General features: G+C 40.5%; 1 protein-coding gene across 2 annotated transcripts in view; it reads right to left on the bottom strand.

Moving 5' to 3' along the window:
* NEBL (nebulette) overlaps positions 1 to 21,936 on the bottom strand; it is a 266,173-nt gene that overhangs the window by 147,644 nt on the left and 96,593 nt on the right. For both annotated transcript variants that reach the window (XM_035893257.1, XM_035893256.1), the window contains exon 3: positions 1,709 to 1,816. In XM_035893257.1, coding sequence (XP_035749150.1) covers positions 1,709 to 1,816 — 108 coding nt within the window. The remainder of the gene's footprint in view (positions 1 to 1,708; positions 1,817 to 21,936) is intronic.

The following is a 21,936-nucleotide window of genomic DNA, read 5'->3' as shown; positions in this document are numbered from 1 at the left end:
TTCTCAAAACTACTTGTTTTTATTTTCCCTCTTTCACACAACAGAAAACCCAAAATGGTTTGAACAAGAGAGAGAGAAAGAGTATGCAAGTGAGGTGAGCTGCGTCATACTCTCTTATATTCTGATGTTGAGGGTACTGGGCTTGGGAGATCTAATTAAATTTCTAGGCATGCTACTATCCAAAACCGAGTACCGTGGGCCTGCTGTAGGGTACTCCTCTCAACCTCCCCTAAGAGAACAGACCCATGCAAGGGATTAAGTATTCATCAGAGCAATGCTCGTTTCATCTCCTTGATGCATTCCAGAACTACCCCACACAAAAGAATCACTCTTGCTCGAGGAAGCTATGTAGGTCATGAGAGGACCTAATTTAAGTTCCTGGTCTGAATAAAAAATACAGCTGATTAAAACCAGGGACTCGCTGAAGTTTCCCAGATCCCAAATGGAAGTCTTAATGGCCATGCTTTTCACCACTCTGAAGAATACATCTTTCTCTCTCACAAACCAGAAATTTCAGTTTACCCCAGCATTAACGTAAGAGATGAGCTTTTGTTCTCATCTTATCTATGCATGGGAGCATGTGCACAGCTCTTAAATTCGCTGTCCTCCCCATTGACCAAGGCTCCAGGAAATGGGCCTCAATTTTTCACCTCATAGACCTTCTCTGGACATCAAAATCTTAACTAGGGAATGCTTCAGCAGAAATGGTACATCTCCATTGCTGTGACAAACTAGTATTTTTCAGTGACTTTTTTTTCCAATAACATCCCAACCGGAAAAAAGGGGTTTTTTTCAAGTAAATAAACTCCACCTTTTTCTTCTGATCATACTTACGCTGGGTGCCTCTGATACCATGCTGTTATTTTATTACTACAAGGAATGATTAAAAAAATCTTTCACAAAGTAATCTATGGAGACAAGTTCTCACAGCAGAACGATCAGGAGGGAAGTGAGGACAAGCTCATGGTATTGATTCTGTATCATTTCTAGCTCCCTCTAGTTCTTACCTATTTCATACATATCACAACGTGCACTACCTATTACCCAATATTCCATCAGGCAGTGAGTTATACATGCTACAAGGGAATACGATATAAATAAATAACTCTCCTAGTGAAACTGTACATCAGGAAAAGTCCCATTTTTAAAAATCCCACTCCTGAAAGCATTCTGCATTCAAGCTCTAAGATAACGAAACACATGGTTAAGTTTTGCTATTTGCCATTTCTTTCTCATCTTGCAGAACATTTTCTTCCACATATTTTCTTTTAAAACTCAGTATCAAAATTTTATCTGCTTCTAGAAAACTCCATCTTGCCAGTCATGCTAATTTTGACAGCCCCTGCTAGAAAAAGACAAAACTTCATAGCTTAAATAATTTATATAGTTTAAATGTAAATAAAAAGTTACGAAAGTCTTCTTACTTGCTGGCAAATCTATTAAAAAAGCAAATAGTGTCAAATCATTTCAGTATAGAAAATAGTTTGAGCATATTTGCTGAAAGCTGGAGAGGTGAACACACATTGCCAATGTGCTGTACAAGTCCGTGGTACACAGTTACACACACTTCAAAATCTGACATACACAAACCGGTCACCAAAATCAGATTCCTCACTCTCACAGACTTCATCAGAAACACCAACAAACACGCCTTTTCTTAGACACACTATTTCTCCATCTACAATCACTTTAGGTGGCAGTCACATACATTACTGATTTGCTCCTGAGTCCTTTTCAGTCTTTGTAACTCGGGCGTATCGGTCACAATACTGAACCCTCTTCCTTTGCTTTCTTCAAAGTCTCTTTTGTATTTTACCTACAGAATAGAAAATACAGAAGAACAGGGTTGTTTTCATTTTCCACAGCATGCCCCTAGCAATGTAGCAATTCTTTTTTACTGTAAATAAAGCATTTGTGAAAGGCTTTCAGCCATTAAAGGAGAAGCCAGCCTTCATCCATGAACCGAGATAGGCAGCAACTGGACAAAATTCCCCACTGCCCGAGCAACTGCCTTCCTCAGGAGTGCCACGGGCTCACCCCCGTGTGTACTGTGACTGTGGAAGGATCACGCTCTGCAGTCATTTTATTCTCAGAGCAGTAACCACAGAACCACAGATGCCAACACAGCATCAAGCAAGCACTTATTTTCACACAAAAAATAGCTGTAACTGTATCTGGAGATCTTCTAATACACAACTTCATGTTTCAGCCTCTCTTCATGATGAGTCTACCAGTCTTTTTCCCGCTTGAAACATAAATTATATGCTAAAAAAAAAAAGCTACATGAAAAGAGTATTTAGAAGATTGCAAAGTCAAACATTCCTAAGTTAGGGAATGGCTGCCTGTACAAGCTTAATTTGTCCCTCTTGTACATAAGCATTAGGATACTGTCTCATATATTACCCCTTGACAAGGACCCCTGCTTTATTCTGTACACAGCGAAGATGGTTCCATATGTGGTTGTATCTTTTTTCGGACTATTCAGATCCTACCGTCAAGGTAGGGGTATTAGTTTCTTCAGGAGCTTTTTTATAGCTCTTATCACAGTCCTTAATCGACCTTCAAAATGCACTCTGCAAAGTAGGAATGGCATTACCCACACTTCTAGAGCAACCTGCAAACTGAGGTGAAAAAAGCTTAATTTCCAAAAACATACAGGGGTCTCAGGGTGTTCACTTTCAGATTCGTAACAATTGAGTATGTTCAAATTCTGGACTTAAGTTACTTGTACAAATACCCAGTACTTCTGCAAATCAGTTTTGGGGATCTCAATTTCAACATAAAGAAACAAGATGAAATCTGCAAAATCTTAAGCCTCTGTTGAGCAACAGACAAAACTCTGTAGCAAAGACAGAGTTGGGACCCATGTCACCACGGATGGATTCAGCTACCTGATCCATAACAACTTCCTTTCACTTCCTACATACCCTGCTTTATTCACTACACACATCCAGATTTTGCAACACATAGGAGAGCAGTAGTACAAAAAGCAGTATTCCCCTTTACACAACTGATAACCAGAAAACATCCAGCTTATGCACCAAACTTCTAGTTCAAGGTTGGCCTAGACTTCTTTCACCAGCAAGCACTTAACATTATGATGGTGATATACAGGAAAAAATACCCCTAGATCACAAAAATAAAGTTTCACAAGGCTACAGAATAGTTTGTCCTGCCCATCCTAATCCTCGATGTGTATGTTCATAACCTTTGCTTTTTCTTTAAATGCAGTTTTAGTGTATACGGTTATTATTGTATATAGTTCACGCACAGGCCCATCATACAATCCTTGAGACATCGCAGTAAATGGCCACAGCAATAAACTACCCTTTTTCCTATGTTCCACATTTAGAGCTAGCTGAAATTCATGCACAAATGACTGTAGATTTCACACAAGTATAGTCTTTTCATGCCACCCTAAGACAGCGCTTCCACTCCAGGTTCTAAGGAAAGCATGGGCTGGTAGCCTGGGCTTCTGTTCATCTCCCCCAGGTTCAACCCCTCTGCACCTTTCCTTCCATTTGACCACCATTACCAGGTATCACTTGGTCTCCCTCTGAGCTTCTAAACTAGTCTAGTCCATCTCTCCATGGCTTCTTGCTAAATCCCTTTACCCAAGGCACTTCAAATGCCTTTCTCAAATATGCTTTTTACACTGCCTATTATCTCTCTTTTCTTCTACCAAATGGCTCTCTGTCTTCCCACAGACTCTCAGAGGCTTCGTTGAACACACTGGGTGGGCACAATACTGCAGGATGGTCTGGCACTAAGAGGTCTCATGTGAACTTTCTTTATTTGAAGTCATCCAAAGCTTTACCAAATTTGGACAGACTTCCATGGCCAAGGACACGTGCCTAACACCAAAGACTTTCTTCCATCTCAGCGAGATTCAACTCCTCAGCCCTAAATGCTAAGACAACAGAACTGTTCAGAAAAAACCACAGGAAAATGGGAAATGTAATGGAGGCATCTATGAATATACCTGTTAGTATCCTAAAACAGTACTTAGGTGGTAAACTCACAAGAGTTCAACCACGTCAATCATGGGTCAGCACTGGAATTGATCCTGGAAGCAATTGCTTCTGGACTCCTCTTTGCCCAGGATATTTGCATGGTTTTAGCCCCACAGTTTCCATGTGAGAAAGCTCACAGTAGGATGGTAACTTAAGCCCTTCTTATGCCCCAACCAAAAAAAAAAAGAAAAAAAAATTTAAAAAAAAAAAAAAAAAAAAAAAAAAAAAAAAGGCGTCAAGAATTTCAAGTAAGGGAATAAAAGTTTTTCCTAGTCTCAGCCTTGGAAACAGCTGAGTATTTTGCATAAAAATTCCAACTTTGGCCTGAGGCAGACAGCTGACATGGAAATGGTCAGCCTTACTGCTTAAAGTTTACCAGAATTATGAGCAAGTGAACACATCTTATCATGAGAAATGGGCTCAGCCCTGCCTATGAGAGATTACCTATTGTTAGAAAGAGCATTTCCTGTTATTAGTTCCAAATGTACCAGCCATTAACTTCAAATGACCTTTATTCATCTTACAAAGGAACAGAAGAAGAAGAGAGGGAGGGAACTAGATACTTTTAACTTCACATTATTTTAGTCCTTCAGTCAGATAAAAAGGGCTCCTACCATCTATTAATAAATCACAGGAGTAAGGTTAACTATATCCTTCATAGCAACTAGTCTGAAATAATAAAAGAATAAGTTATTTAAAATATTATCAGAGTTAATATATGCATTATTTGATTTTGCTAACTTCAAAATGTAGTTTTAAGTTACAAAAATCACAAAGAAATGTAATGTTTCACGAAGACCACAGTTCAGTGAAATGCGTCCCACTAAACCCACTAGCTATTATAGGTTCAAAAGAACAAAATCCCTCAGTTTCCATAAATTTTCAAACAATAAAGATGCCATCAGTCATTCAGAATTTGGATCCCAAAAAATCCCATTCAGCATCAAGAATGCATATGAACTAAGAGGGGAGCAAACAACTGCTGACTGACCTCCAATTTTAGATAATTTAAAAATTTAAGTTTTCTTACCCAGAAATCTTTTAGTTACTACAAAATCAGACATTAAAATGCAATTGAATTGTTTTAAACCAATTTACAGTAGAAAAGAATATTCTGTATAGGAGCTGTAAATATCACTACAATGAAGGACTTCACTGCATACTGGTTCGGGCTGGGATGGAGTTCACTTTCCTCATAGCAGCCTGTATAGTGCTGTGCTTTGTATTTGTAGCTAGAACAGTGTTGACAACGCACCAGTGTTTTGGTTCTTGCTGAGCAGCGCTTGCACAGCGTCAGGGATGCCTCCTCAACCTCACCCAAAGGCCAGGAGGCTGGGGGTGGGTGAAGGGTTGGGAGGTGACAAAGTCAGGACAGCTGACCCAAACTGACCAAAGGGATATTCCATATCATACTCAGCAACAAAAACTAAGGGGCAAGGGTAGGGGCACCATGCGTTATTAAGGTATTAGGGAGGTATTAAATACCTTAGGGAGTATTTAAAGGCAGCGGGGAGACCTTATTGCAGCCTTTCAGTACTTAAAGGGGGCCTATAGGAAAGACGGGGTCAATCTTTTTAGTAGGGCCAGCTGTGACAGGGTAGATTTAGACTAGATATAAGGAAGACATTCTTTACAATGCAGGTGGTGAAACACTGGAACAGGTTGCCCAGAGAGGTGGTGGAGACCCCATCCCTAGAAAGATTCAAGGCCAGGTTGGACGGGGCTCTGAGCAACCTGATCCAGTTAAAGGTGTCCCTGCTCACTGCAGGGGTGTTGGACTAGATGACCTCTAAAGATCCCTTCCAATCCAAAACATTCTATGATTCTATGATTTGTCTTCTGAAGCAATTGCTATGCGTACTGAGGCCCTACTTCCCAGGAAGTGGTTGGACATCACCTGCCGATGGGAAGCAGAGAATAAAACTTCTTTTTTTTTGCTTTACTTCTGTGCATGGCCTTTGCTTTTTTTCCCATTAAACTTGACCCATGAGGGATTTTTTATCGTCTTTTCTCCCACTGTCCTGCTGAGGAGGGAAAGTGGGAGAGAGCAGCTTGGTGGGCACCTGGCAGCCAGCCAAGGTCAACCCATGACAAACTGGGAGCCTTGAAATTTAGTTTTGAAATGGAAATGTCTATAACCCCTAATGACTGAATCATAAATGTGGTCATTTCCTACAAAGATGCTTTTTAGCAACCCATTACCGAAATCCCAGCCAGTGGTTCGTAATGCCTCCCTCTTGGCTCCAAAATTCAGTGCAGTCTCACAAACGCACCCTCAGTGGTGAGTGCCCTGAAAAATTGATCCTTTGAGAAACAATGTGTGGCATAAACATTAGAAATAAAACAGTTATAAATCACCATAAATGAAAAAGGTTTAAGTGAAAATACTTTATGAGAAGAAATTCTGCACAGACTCACAGCAAAAGGACTAAGTGATCCAACAGATCTTTGACAGATCAAACTTCTCAGATTCATGACATCAACAAGATATCTTTGAGAGGCCCGAAGACAGGATTGTGTAAATCCATTCACAAGGTCAGCATGAAGCAGCCAAGGACAGAGGGTCCATCTTACTCTGCACATAAAATCCCATGCTGGAGAAAATGCTGGTTTTTTGTTTTTTGGTTTTTTGGTTTTTTTGTTTTTTTTTTACAGGTATACTTGGTACTTGGCAGCAAAGCCACCTATTAGCAAAACAAGATCAATTTTTCCTTGGAAAAATACACTGAAAATATAAATGGAGCCTAAAAGATTGATTATTCTCTTGGGGTTTTTGGCACCTACCCTTAGTCCAGACTCATCTGCAATAACAGAAGCATGTATCAGTTAAACAAACAAGATAGAAGTCCAAAAACACCAAACAAACAAAAAAAAAAAAGCTGAGCAAGAGTTCAACATGGTGGACCCTCATGCTCTAATCATCACTGGAGAGCTGTGAATAATGCCGACCTCGGAAACACTCTTCATTCCACCTCTACCTGAAAAAGTTACTCAGCCACTACAAAGCAAATATTAAATCCCCAGAAGCTAAGGCAATGTCAAAGCTGGTTTCCTGTGCAGTCCCTTCTCCACTTCCCCGTACAGACCAGGTAGCTATGCCAATAATCTGCTTTCAAAGTATCCCCTTTCCTTACTCTGACACACTGCATAGCCCCACAGACTGTGGCATCATCATGCCTGATGTCCAGCAAGGAAGGAGTAAGCAGGGCAGAATGAGAGGACGGGACCCCTCACACCATGTTTGCCCGGAGAGGAATGTTCATAGGCCTACAGTCTTTACCACACCCTGAATATTTATTAATTTGTTGCAGTATGTTGTGTTTGAGGTTTGCCCAGAGCCATCTGCTCCTTCTGTGCCCAGCACACACAACTACTTCCCAAAGGTCACCATCTGCTAATATACTGGTTTTCACAGACTGGCAAGAAATCCTCTCCCACAGTACAGGTCCTAGAGGCGCATCTTGGCAAAGATGCCTTTGTTTGGATCTGCTTCTTCCATAGAGCACCTACGTCTGTTGATTTTGCCTTGATTTATCTTGCTTCTTACAAGCTTAATGGAAAGACAGAGAAAAAATTACTCTGAAAAAAAACACTGTAGTTTTTCATGAAAATGACAAAAAATGTTTACAGGTAAATCAAACATAAAGAACAATTCCAGATTAAACTCAGTAAGACTTGCTTTTAGTTGACTAATCCCTCTTATGAAGGATCCCTAACATTATCCCATCTGACAAAGCTAGGTTTCAGTCTCCATGGCATTGCCTGTCTTCTAACACTGCCCAGTGCTCTAAATCCCATTCATCTCCTGCTCATATTACAGGTACATTTAAGCCCCATCTAAGACCCAACAATAGTTGGTACCCAATCTGGCTAAGCATTGCTTCTCCTCATGGCAGTATAACATGGTCCTCCCACTGTCACTCAATTAGAACTATCGTCCACAGTGAATCTAAACAGCCATCTGGAAAGCAGGAACTGGGAATGGCCCACAGGGCAGACTAAACTGTCCTCAAGATTTTTATATGAACTGGAAGTTATACCTTGGGCATTCCTTAAGGAAGTCAAGGAGCTACAGACTCCAAAAAGGCCACTGATGAATGAGTTTTGCTGGAACAAGGGACTGCCGAGTTAAAGATTTCATCCCCTTAGTTTTACTGTTCTTACCCTGCTAAAGGAATCTGTGTTAAAAGAAAGAAGAAAAAAAAAAAAAAAAGTAGGGAGTAAAATAGAACAAAACAAAAATTCCCTGAGACTGCATTTTGCAGTTTTTTCAAACACTTCAGAATGCACATAGCTGTATTTTAGAAATTTTTCCTTTTAATATAGTAAAAAAGCCATTTTCACAACTCACAGCTCTGAAGCATTCATTGCAATAGCTGAAACTTTCTGAGAGAAGAAATCTTCTCATTCAAAGATGTTTTAAATTTGAAAAGGACAGCACTCCAACACTACAAAAAACATTTGCAACTATATGGAATAAAAGGGTTCAAGTGCCATCACTAACATTAAATGTACTGTCTTTCTATACACATCATTCCGACACTGGGCAAGTCTGCCTGTGCTACCCTGTAGAGTACGCCTGAGCAAGTCTCCAACCATCTGCAAATGTCTGCACTGTAATTCCCTGAGGACCTTCGCAGTTTTGCCAGGGAACTACTTCTAACAAACAAAAATCTTGGAATCCACGTCAGAACAGTTAAAATGTTGGATGGGTGCAAATTAAAATGTATAAATAGTAACTCTGGAGATAATGTCTCTATAATGTGGTTTCTTTATATGGAGGAGGGTGAGAGAGGCTCACAGAAAAAGCACAGGCAAAAGCGTTCCAGACCCCGGGATCTGCAGGAACAGGAAATTGGAGGCAGTGAGAGACCAACAATTTCAGAATGAGAAAAAGATGGAGTCCTCTGTTTGGATGTATCACAACAGCATGTGACCAGTAGCTGGGATCCAAGTAAAATTATGACTGAAGAGAGGGTGATCTGAGACTGTTTCAACAGGCTTACATCCAAACAAGTCGCCCAGGGTCCACTCCATCAAAAGTTATTTCTGCTGAAACTACTTAGGTGCTTCTGCCCAAGAAATTATTTTGATGCCACTAAGTATGCTGCTCAGGTGCCTTGCACCTTGTTTTGATATTGGGCAAAGCGAAAGTCAGTCATATCATTTTCTATTAAAATATAGCACTAATGTTCTCTGAAGTCCGCACACACAGAGCAGGCTACATAAAGAACAAGCTAGTAGCAGATCAAGCTGGTTTTCCCCCACTTACACCAGCAAGTATCATCTATTCAATCTGTGAAACAAACTTTACACCAACATTTTAGAAGCAGTAAACAAATTCCATGCAGAACCGCAGCTGAGGAGAGATGAGGTTGCAACCCTCATGTCGGAGAAATACTGTCAGATCTTCTGTCCACTCCTGATCACTTGGTATACTCTGTGTTTGAACTAGTTTATCTCCAAGGAACAGAAATCTGAGAAGGATTTCTTACTCTGCCACAACAGATATAGATCTGCCTTTACCATATCCCACCTCCAGGCAGAAAATGAAAGATAAGTATACTCTAAATGCAAACTGATAAATTACCACAAATTTTAATAATACCCTCAAAAATGAAACTAGTGACAGCAAACTCCTTCAAACAGAAAGATAATTATCAGACATAAAGGGAGTAAGAAAAAAAAAAAACAACATGTAAATGTCTTATGTATAGATTTGCTAAATCCTGGAATATGGTTTTAACTCCAGGATCTGAACTAAACATACAGTCACTGTCTTGCTGTTCTCTCCATTGGAAAGGAGAATGATCAGGCAACCACTGGGAAAACGATGAACTCATGAGCCGTGTACTCTGAAGGAAGTACGCAGTAAATCACAAGCACATGTGAGCTTGCTCTGTGTACTCTCCAAGGTGGACAGAAAATGCATAACTGCTGGTTGGCTAGGGCATCAAGACTAAGCTCGTAAGTCCTGCTGAGAGGCAGGGTATGTTAGCTTGGGCTCAGCGCCATGCAAACCATGGTCATGCAGCCTCCAGCTGGCTCATAGTACCAGCAGAGCTGAGAGGCATCTGCCCACTGGGTACCGGAAAGATACAACCCAAAAATGCCCAGCCACAGGAAAGACAGGCAGCCACAACAACAGTTCTGGGGGGAAGAAAAGAAACCCCAAACATTTCACCTCCAGCAAACCCCTACCAAATAAGCACCCCCAAAAACCACCCAATAAATCTTCCAAATAATACAAGGGCCATATTGGTCCAAAGAGCTTAGAAAATTTCACACCAAGAATCAAGCCAAAAACTGAACTAAAGAATACAACATGGGATGTAAAGAAGATTGACCCCAGAAGGGATGTAAAGAAAACTGACCTCAGAAAACTTTAATACAGACCAAGGGTGCAAGCTGTAGTCATATATTACAAAAGGTAACCAAAACAAACACTAACAGGCAGCAGAAACCAGCACATGACATGCGGGGGGGCGGGGGGGAGGAAATCTGTAAAACTTTCATGAACAACTGCCAAAAAATCAGGGAACATTTGCTGTTGCAGCAAAAGAAAAGGGCTGAAATGAGTCCAACTGAGCGCAACCACAATGCAGCCCAGGACAAAGCGCAGAGGAAAAGGATCTGAAAAATCTAGATTTGAGCAATGCAGACATGCAGCCATGCAGGCATTACAGAAAATAATGGGACATAGTGCAATTATCCCCTCTGGCCTCTGCTAACAGCTTAGCAAACTTGGGGTGTCTTATGTCCATCAGTCAGATGCCAAGTAGCTGGTACCTTATATACCACTCACATTAGTAACTATCCTCATGTCTCGTTATCCTACAGCTCCTCTCGTCCGCTTCCTTGGTAAGGACATGCCGTCTCTTATTCCACAGAGTTAATGGATCATCTGCCTTTAGGTGCTCTTACGGAAGCTCCTTACAACTGTTTATTCTGCCATTTATTGGTTATTTCTTGGAAAATTATACATGAAGTGGAAGCTTGCAGTGCAACCCTGGTTGCAAAATCCGTACCTATTGTACACAACCTGCGCCCCCTTTGCCATATTTGTTATAGACATCCCATGCAGTCAGCATAGCCAAGGGCAGGGGAGAGGGACTACCTATCTTTTTTCATTTAACTGTAAGCAGATTGTGAAATCCTTAAATTTCTTCTGCCTTCCAAGTTATCTTTCTGCTATTCACCAATGAAGATAAAACCCCAGGCTATCAAAGGCACCATGAAGGTACCCCAGTGCTTTAGAAGGAACTTCTTTTCTAAAAGTTGGAAGTAAATAGGGAAAAATATATGAAAGTCCATAAAATCAATTTCCAGTTAATGCCTGCAGCTCGCCACCCACAGATTATTTTTAGTTAAACTCTAGGTAGAACGTGACAGCAAACCCCATTTTTTTTGAGATTGTAAATTCTCCATTTTGTTCTTCATTTTAAAGCATGAAGGAAAGGAAGGTGAATGGAAAATGATACGTTTAAGAAAGGCAGTTTCATACCAGAAAATACATAGCAGACAGTTCAGCCTTGTATGTTTAAATTTTCATTTCTTTTCAACTCTTAATGTCAAAAATTCTTAATGTCAGCTGCAGAGGGGAAAAACACAGAAAATATTGTTTTGTCCCAACAAATAGTCCAAAACCTATCAAAAGACGGGTGTTTGTGACAAGAGCTGAATCACTGCAAATGTTAATCTTTGGAGTAGTCTGTTAGCTGAATCACTTAAAGGGAATAATTTTTTATAGAATTCAGTATGTAGGCAGCCTCCTATAAACGCAAATCTAGTATTTACATCGTCTGCCTCTCAAATATCGTGGTAACAAGCAGAGTGAAACTGCTAGAAGCACAGGAAAGTCATACAATTCCGAAATTACAGCCACATGAACTGAGATCAGAAGATGCCAAATGTCACCTGTAAAATCAGTGTTGCAACCTGGATCTGACTGTCTTTTCTTCATCCACTCTGATGCTTGAATCATCTGAGTAGACAGTTTTCAATACCTCTGACTTGTTTGCCTCTACACCTAGAAAAATGCTTATACAGGTAATCTACCCCATTCGCAAAGAGGATACAAGCTTATCACCTCAGAGTCCCCAGCTCGAGCCCACACCTCCCCATGCACATGGGGAATTGGACCCCAGTCCTGCCACAACTCATGGGAAAACGGACACAGGTTGTCCTAGACTTCCAAAGCTATAAAAGTCAAGAGATACATATCAAAATCCCTTGAGCATGTGGCTAAGATTAAGTACTACAGTGAGAACCTGATAACTTGGAGACAGTTTTGCAGTGTTGATGGTAACAGGCAAATTAGGCCATTCCATTTGTCAGTTATCTAAGTAAAATGGGCAGTAAAAATACACCCAGTCCCCTCATCCCTCCCCCATCAAAAATATTTGCTGCTCAGACTCTCACTTTAACATCCTTAAACTGAGATCAGATTACTAAATCATCCTCCAAGCCTGGCCTTCAATTTTAGGATCTTCTCTGGGAGCCTCAGCTAAAGCTTGTTACCTTTAATAGGAAAATTCTGAGTAATTGCAGTTTATCCCCGAACACAGCCATTAATCCAGTGAACTCCTCAGATGTGATAACTGACCAGGAACAGTGGGCTTGTTGGACAAAAAGCAGATGTCTCTAACGCACACAACACACCTACACACAACCTCATCAACCCACCCACTTTTACAGTGAGGGGAAAGAAAGAGGCATTATCAGGGAACAACTCATCTCATCCAAAGAAGAGATTTAAAACATCTTAAAAATACTGTAAGGTGCAAAAATACATCTTAAAAATACCTCTAGATAGCTTAAGACATCTAAAGCCAGGTGAAATGAACTGAGCCCCAACAGTCCCCATCACATTGCCTATACACCTCCTGTCATGCTGTATTTTCACAAGCTGCTTCGAAGTAAATTCGTGACCAGTTTCCTAAATCTGCAAAATTCTAGAGCAATGCACAGATGCTGGGACTGAGTTTGGTGTGGGATCAGTTTTCAGATGCAGAAACTATCAGCTGCATACAGCACAATGTTTTTTTAAAAATTGATAGCTGAATCGCCAGATTTTTTCAAACTGTGTCTGTAGAGCAATATGTAAAACCCAACTAAAATAGTGGTTATTTATGATGTGCAAAGGAACGAGAAGGGCAAGGTACCCTTTAAATATATCCATTATTCATTCCTACTGAATACGCATGACTTCTGCTTCAAACAGCAAGGGCTATGTTGTGAGAGATGCCCTTCTAATAAAAACAAGGCAGGAATGTTAGTACCAGAAGGTTCCCTGCAGGCTAAAAAGTGACAGTTGGCTAGGCGAGGATCAGAGCAAAAAGTGGGGTGTAGCAGCAGGGCCTGCTCACACACAGAAAAAAATGCAAAGAAAAGGAAGAGTCCACAAATTAGAAAAATTATTCCAGAAATTAACTGAAAACTTGGGAAAAAAAAAAAAATAAGAAAAAAGAAACCTGTTTCAGAAAAGGAAGCCCAGGCATCCTGAAGGAGCAGATGGGGCTGTAGGTTGCATTTCTTATCAGAGATGTTAGCTAATAACAATGAGCAGGAGGGGAGGGAGGGAAAAGAAAGAAGAGACCAGTTACAAATCACCCCAGTTGTAAAAACTGCTCCCTTTGTTAAATGGCAGTTAGTGAAGAGAAGGTGGGAATTTGAAGAAGGATCTTTGTTATTTAAATGCTATGCTGTGCTGCTTTTTCAAAACTTCCTTAGAAATGTATAATAAAACCCACTATTTTTTTGTTCCAAGCACTAAAGGCCACAGGCTTGGGGTTTGGGTTGGGTTTTTTTTTTTCCTTTACTGACCAGGGAAAACTAGGAGAGAGGTCATTGCCTCCTATAAAGGACAGGAATGACATTCCTAAATCTGTATATATCCTACCTTCTGATTGCTTTTAGCTTTTGAAAACAGCTATACAGATGAGCTTTATCATTACTATAAATCCTTCTACTTGTGCAACAAAGTAGACTGATGAAAATAGCTGTCATAACTTTCAATACTGTTTATTTTTCCTTCTCACCTCTAACAAGCAGGAACTTGTCCCTCCCAAGACAACCTAATCTTTTTATTATCTTTTAGGGGAGGGAGAGTAGTGGCAGGGATAGTCTGACAGTAATGATACAAACTGTATATGTCATTTGTATGCAAGGAAATAGGAGGACAGGTACACAATGCTAAAAAACTCAGAAAGATGCTAATTTCCTTCAATATTAAATGGTTTGCATATTTTTTAGAGATTTGTTTATCTGGAAGGGAGAAGGCTCAGCCTACATTCAGCCAGCACACTATCCCCTTTTTAATATCTCAGGAAACATCATATCCCACAGATAAGGTGCAACAGGGATTTTGGTCTGCCCTGTTCAATTCATCTATGCATGGAGGTACATTCCATGGAAGGCAAACCCAGCTTCTGCGAGCAATACAGCCAGCCTACACAAATCAAATAGGCTGGAAAAAAAAGACTCATTTAAATGCACTGAAATGTTCATTAATTACAGAGAATTTTGTCCAAAGCCCACAGGACTCTCATGCTGGCATAAGAGGACAAGGCACAACTTCTGGCAATTGCACAACATGCTTCCCAACGTACTTATTTGAATTACAGAGATTAGATACAAACTTCCTAGATTCCAAACAATGATTGTCCTTTTCCTTGATCGTTTTTAATATTTTCTGCTGTGGGGAAATACAGTTACTCACCGCAGTACGTCTGATCCTCAGCTCTACTGTCAACTTCAATGCACGTTCACATATTTTGAGAAATGGTAAATATTGCAAAATTAGTTCTAATACAGGAAAGAAGTCTGAAGACAAACACTGTCTCTTCACAATGGAAAAGGCCCAAAAAGCAACATCCTTGTCACTTCATGCAACTGCCTATGTAAAGCACATTTGAATCATTATGCCCTGCTGCTTAAACGGGCCGAACTGGAGTAACTCCAGGCAGGCACTTTATGGGCAGCATTTCCGCCAAGACCTTGTTTTTATGTTATTTTCCTATCACAAAGCTTAAATGCACATTATAACTCCTGCCTGCTGCAAAGATATGATGGAGTGCTTTCCATTTTCCAAAGGATGGGAAGTTTTGAAGGGAGGCCATTCTGATGTGTTTTCCCCAAAAGATCTCCAGCTGCTGAACTGGTCTCTGTGTGCTGTAACGGGACTGTGTCCAACGTATTGTAGCCAGCAGGAACATGGACCTCTAGTCACCCAGTTTCAGCTAGAGTCGGTGTTTGAAAGAGGCTGTTCTGCATGATGGCTTGAAGCCATCTAGAAAGACCACGTTAGCAGCGAGGCAATCATTGGCAGAGCGATAGCAAAGCTCAAAACCTGCCAAATGAAGGATGATGACTGCTTCTTCTGACACTTTCAGAACATGCTGTGAACAGGTACATGATGTAAGAGGATGATGAGAAAAGGAACAAAGACATCATAAACCCAGCACAAGACAGAGGGCTCTGAGAAGAAAGTTCAGTGCTGCCACAACCACTGTCAGACCACAGCACAGGAAAGGAATCGTAAGAAATGAGTAGGTACAGGTATATCGTACACACAGCATTACAGACAGCCATCTGTCACGCTGCTGAATACCAAACTTATTATTTCTTTTATTTCCTTGTCTGTTTATACCATTCTCCTGGCTCTTACAGATGGAGTATAAGTTCTTTTCAGGCAGATACTGGTTTTTTTCTGTTGAATTTGTACAGCTCCTAGCACAGTGTGCTAGGAATAGAGCCACTAGATACTGCAGTACTCTGGGTATTTGCCGAGAGATGACATAGAGGCAGCCATTCCCCCCACCAGAACTCAACCAGGGTGTTCAGATGGATACCTACACACACTGGCCCCCAGCACCCAGGGGTTCATGTCAGTGTCATTCAAGGTATTTGGGGGTCTACAGAACAGCAGGGTGCAGGAAATTGGCTACAAAAGCAGAAGAAGGAAGGAGAGGAGGCAGAGAAGGACTGGCAGCGGCTAAGCGAGGAGTTACACTCCATTCCCTGACCCAGACCTGTGTCAATATGGTGTGTTAACGCTGCTTGTCTCAAAGATATATCAATACTGACACTGGCACTGCCTATACCAGACTTTTGAAATGTGTTAGAAGCACACACATTCAAACAGCTCGTCTGTCACTGTGCACATGGTGCAGCTCATATCAGCATACGGCACTGGCATGGGGGGAAGAGCATAGATGCAAGTTCATACTGGAGAAAAAATGAAAAAAATATTTTTGGTTGGCTTAGTCTAACTCCTGCCACTCAGAGCAACCGTACGCTGTGCGTGCACTATTGTATCCTCAGTCTATGATCATGTCAGTCCCAGCTCACACTATCACACCCCTGACAGCACCGTTAGTTCAGATTTGGCCCTCAAATCAACAAGGCATCAGATGGCAAGCCGCAGGCTGCTGCATCCAAAATGCCATTCTTCAAGGAGGTTTTTTTACTTGTTTGCTACACGCTAGTGATAGCCCAAGGGGTGGGCAGAAGCTCCTGGAAAACTCCTGGCAGGTTCACCCTGTTGGATTCTGCTTGCAGTGAGAGCTCTTCGTCCCACCCCAGCAGCGCCAGGGGCTTCAGAGGGTTGTGGAGCAAGCAGTGGTCAGGGTCAGGCCTTCGCCTGCAGCCTCCAAGGCAGGCTCAGTGGAGTAAGGTCTGCAAGCATGAGAGCCGGCAGTGCAGAGCTCAAATGGGAGCGGGACAATGGAAAGACAGAGGGGGATGGAGTTGCCTGAGAGAGAAGGGAAGAGAACTGCAAGAATTAACTTAGAGGACTTGGGATATTTGTCCGGCCACACACAAACATTCATGGGAGCCTCTAAAAATCCTGGACCTGTCTCAGTAATTTTCTAAAGGAAAGTAGAGGGGAAAATACATTTGGCATTGCTAGAATACCAGGTGGCTTCACTGTTTGGCAACCATCTGGTCTCAGTTTTCTCTTTGTTAATAGCACCAGCATCAAATGAGACAGAAATAGGAAATGTTAACTATTAAAATATACACAATTAGACAAATAAGAGCTACCATAATGCAAAGGGAATCCAGCAAATGGACAGCAGTGTCAAACACATGGCAACTCATTAAAAAAAAAAAAATTTAAAGGCAAGGCCATCCTGAATTAAAACTAAATAGCAGTTAATTTAAAGCTTGTAATATTACACATGAATTATGATACTTTTGCTAATGGTTTATCATTGTCCTCCCCTCCAGCTCCTCCACATGCCATATAGTAAAAGAGCTGCAGAAATAGCCAGAAATGTTCAGATTCCAAAGAAGGCAATTCAAGACAGAAGAGAAAAAAATAAAGGAAGGAGGGAAACAGTGGTGGGGCCAGAGCTGTAGGTGAGTACAAAGACCAAACCAAAGACCCACATTTATTGATCTGTCATTTAAAATTAAATAAAAAAGAAACCATATTTTAATTTCACATTGAATTTTGTTGTCAAAGATAGTGGTAACTGCACAAAGCACTTAAGACTTCTCTGAAGTTTCATTGCTTCAAGATGGTTATTACTGTCCCAAACCAAGACCAGTTATTACTTTAAAGTATGAAGCATATGCAAGGCTGATTTTTCAGATGGGGGAGGGCAAAGGCAATCTGCAGGTTCATTTGCCTCCATGAAAAGCCTCTTGTTTGCACATAAGCAGCAGGCAATTATGTGACGTGCTGCTTTTGCACATTTATTTTCTACATCCACAACATATCTAATTACAATTTTGCAGGCAGAGTTTAAGGACTTTGGTGCAAAGCACGTGCTTTTTGTTTTAGAGATGAAATAAACCACCAAGTAGAAACAGAAAAATAACAACTGTAGCAAGCAAATCTAACTTGAAAATTGAAGCAGAGAAGCAGTTCAGCAACCAGAGACCCTTATGGCCTCTGCCACTTGACTTCATGGTCTTATTCCAGCTGTCAGAGAAAACAATAGATGAAAACACAGAGAGAAGATTGAATATTCTAAAAAAATGCAACTATGTCCCATAAATGCCAACATGGATAATGTAATCATTGCCATAAAAGAATAGCATCCATTTATCATGGTATATGTGTGGAAACTTGTCATCACGATCATATTGTGCACTAAGGAGATTAAACACGGCTCTGCTCTGAGATAAGTCTTGACTGGTAACTTGATTTTTTTTTATTTCTTTTGATTAACAACTTCTTTTCACCAGCACTGCATTGGAAAAATATGCTTTGCCCATTTCCACCTGACACCTAAATTTCTGGCAAATACTCTATCCTCTGAAATTATTAATTACTGGTAAATGCCAGCTGAGGGAGAGAGAACCCCGATAAACATCAGGAACCCTGAAAATACAGCAGCGTTGCCATAGGGCTGCATCCCTGTGGCATCCAAGGGGAATCCAGTTCAAAGCTGCTATAGAAGGCTCTGCACTGGCATCTTTTACCAAATGCATAATGCAGCGTTAATTGGAGCACCATGGCCTCAATACCCTATCTACTCTATTGATACCATGACAAAAATAACTACACTGGAAATGCTGCATTAGAGGAGACCAACGACCCTGTCTCTGCTCAGATACCCATCATTTTGCTAACTGAGCCAAGAATTTGAAATTTAAAGCAGAGAAAATACATGACTAAGTGATCATGTAGCGAGCACTTCAGAGAAAGAACTGAAAACTGCCTGAGAAAACATTCTTGGTATAATCCTACACTGCAAACTAATCTATTAAATTGAATCTCCATTTCTATTCTCTTAGTAGTCAATATGAAAGATTTTCCAGTTTTACAGGGAAAAAGTAAACATATATCTGTGCTGCCATGACTGTTAGCAAATACTGGAGGACTTAGAATTAAAGGCCATATCTAAACTGTATTTTGGCAAGGATTTATAGAGAGTCATTTTGGTAACATGGAAATGATCGATTCATATCAAAGGTAGATTATTTACTAAAAGTCCCTATCACACACACTTAATCTCCTAGAATTTCTTGCTTCTCCTCTCTTTGATGCGATAACTATTAAAAGACTATGTGTACAAAATGCAAGTCTTTGCTTAGTGTTTTCAAACTGGGGGCATGTCATTCTCTCGGAGCTATTTGAGCCTGCCATTATTTTAAAAGCTGAGAGTAGTACATAAATAAATCAGACAGGCTGAGTTGTAGGAAGGAAAATGTTTGAGTTACTGCAAACATATTTGTTACCAAGATGCAGAGTGTTACTACTGTGTTTTGGCTTAGGAAAGCCGTACTCGACTAGCTGAAATTGTTGCTTTTTTAAGTTTCAGTAGGTATTTATATCACAGTTCATCACAATCATCTACAACAGTCTCTGTCTCTTTAAGAGCAAAATGTATGAATTTAATTTTTCTTAAAAATCAATCTATAAATCAACACAAAGCTTGCAATTTTGACTAGGAAGTAAGGAAATCAGTTAGCAAATATGGTAACCATTCATAATTTCTGCTATTCAGTGCAATATATACTAGTGACTGTCCACATAAACCATTGCAGATGTCATAAGCCAGGCTGAGTAACCAGCCTGGTAGCACAACAGTTTTCTGTAACATTCCCCACATTTAAACCCTGAATTTAGAAACAAACAAATTCAAGAAAACTGTACCAGCTGGTGGAAGGAAAACACAAACAGATCATGTTCCATTTTTATTTGAAATGTGTAGGTGGTGATCAAGCACCTTGTACTTTCGAGTTCTCCCAAGTCATTGCCTACTAATTAAATTCAGACACTGACCAGTGACACATTTCAGTTTGACCTCAGCCACCTAATGTTCTGGAAAGAATGTACAGGGAAAAAGGTCAAACAAATTCCAACTTACTTTTAACTACAGCCTGAAATCCTCTGTGAACTCCATACCACATCTTGCTTCTTTAAACGTCAAATAAAACTTCAGCAGAGCCCAGAGAAACACCATCTTTCCCATGAATCTTTTTATGATTCCTTCAGCTTACACGAAAGCAATTCCATGACTCCAGTAATTACAGATGTATCTCACAACCAAGAAAGACTCAGTAAGCAAAACAGGACACTATTCTTTCTCCTCAAGAAAAATGCAAAAATTACCCAAGTGCAGTATATATTATCTACTCCAAAGTGATATACAGCCCTTAAAGTTAGCACTGATTTTATTGAGAGTTCCATAACTAAATCCACATAAATCTGGAGTTTAGGTCAACCCGTTCCTTTTACCATAGTGCGATGGAAGTGCCAGGTGCAATTCTAGCTGATTCAGCTGGAATTTCTGCCAGGAATTCAAGGGAGTGTACACGGCTACAGATGCTCGACCACATTTTGAATGGATGCAGTGTATGCTTTTCACGTGCCTAAGTTGCTCTGCCAGCCAGTGCAAAGGAGACGGTGCCACAATCCCAAACGCACGCTTCCTGCTTCAAAGCAAATACTGCCAGATGTGCTATCTCCATCCATACTGGGATGCAGGGGGACTCTAGATGAGGTTGAGAAAGGCTTCTCAGGCCCCTGCTGAGCCATCACTCACATTATCGGCTGACTCTCGATGTGGAGAAAGCAGAAGGCAGGAGCAGAGTTTGCTCCTGGATACCTTTTTGCAATATATTCTGAAATACCATCTATTTATTCTTTTTTCTTCACTGAAAACAATACAGACATAGCATAAAACCCCCACTTTAGAATCACAACACTTCTTGTAACTAATTTACCCATTTGTAAGTCCTAAATGTACAGGTTAGAAATGCACATATAATGCTCGGACTTCCCTTCTCGTGTGGCAGAGAGCACCGATTATAGCATTAACTAATTACAGCTCTAAAAGGCACTCATCACCCAAAACCCGAAGTTGTAACACTGCAAAGGGTTCAAAACCGTCCATTATAAGCCAGAAACACTATCGGCCATTTTTAACACAAATTATGCCACAGACACTTGAGAAACTGTGTGAATAAGGCAAGGTGGATTTACCTCGGCTGTAGCTATTTCTCCGGCCCTTATCACAGTAGCGTACAAGTGTCACGCAATAATTAGCAAGAACACAGAACGTGTTCTGAAAAGGTCTGTTTGCCACAATCCTTCAAAGCCCATTTTCAAGAGGTCTAAATGTTTAAAGTTCTTTCTTCTCAACCTCTTGTTTCTCCTGCACTCTCCTGCTTTTTCTTCTCTTTTTCATCTCCCTTCCCCCCCTAACCCATCAGCAGAGATGGAGCCTTTTTCTTTACGCTTATAATCAACCCTTCCCAAGCTGGATTCCACTGCATCTTGACATAGCAATCAATTACTTTCCACAACCAAGGGTTTCCAGAGGAAAAAGAGTCCAACATAAAGCTTTCCTTCTTAGTTTTACAAAAGCAAACATGAACTTTTGAACAAAATTTTAGGGATGAAATAGCTATGAGCTTGACAGTTGAGTATGTCATTTGAGTACACACAAAATTCTTTTTAGAAGAGATCAGAGGAAAAGTTAAGAGACAGAAAAGCGTGATAAGGAGGAAATGTAAAAAATGAAGGACAGATTATTAATAGAAGACTGTAGAAACAAAGGGAAACTAACTGAAAAAAATGAACAGAGTGGCAAGACAAAAATTTTAATAGGAAATAAATAACAGATGGACTACGTTCAGGACTTTCACAGCATCAGCCTCATTCGTGAGTACCTTTTTGCTTGTCTGATTCACAACTCTGGCTTTTATTTGGTGATTCAACATGATTTCCCCCCTTCCTCCCAGACTGTAGAAGAAAGAAAGTGGAATAATAACAGGAACAGTACTAAGACTGTAAATGCTTTAAAGAAGAAATTAAGATCCCAAACCCATGCATTCACCTATTCTTATGAAAATACAAGTGCTAATATGCAGTTTCCTGGCAAAAACTATTATCCATATACTGCCTGATGCCAGCAGGCAAAATCTGAAGCCACAGATGAGTGTGTTTATAATGCTGAAC

This window comes from Egretta garzetta, unplaced genomic scaffold, assembly GCF_000687185.1.
Source record: "Egretta garzetta isolate BGI_Z169 unplaced genomic scaffold, ASM68718v1 scaffold434, whole genome shotgun sequence".
Lineage (NCBI taxonomy): Eukaryota > Metazoa > Chordata > Aves > Pelecaniformes > Ardeidae > Egretta > Egretta garzetta.
This window is presented reverse-complemented; position numbering and strand designations above follow the sequence as displayed.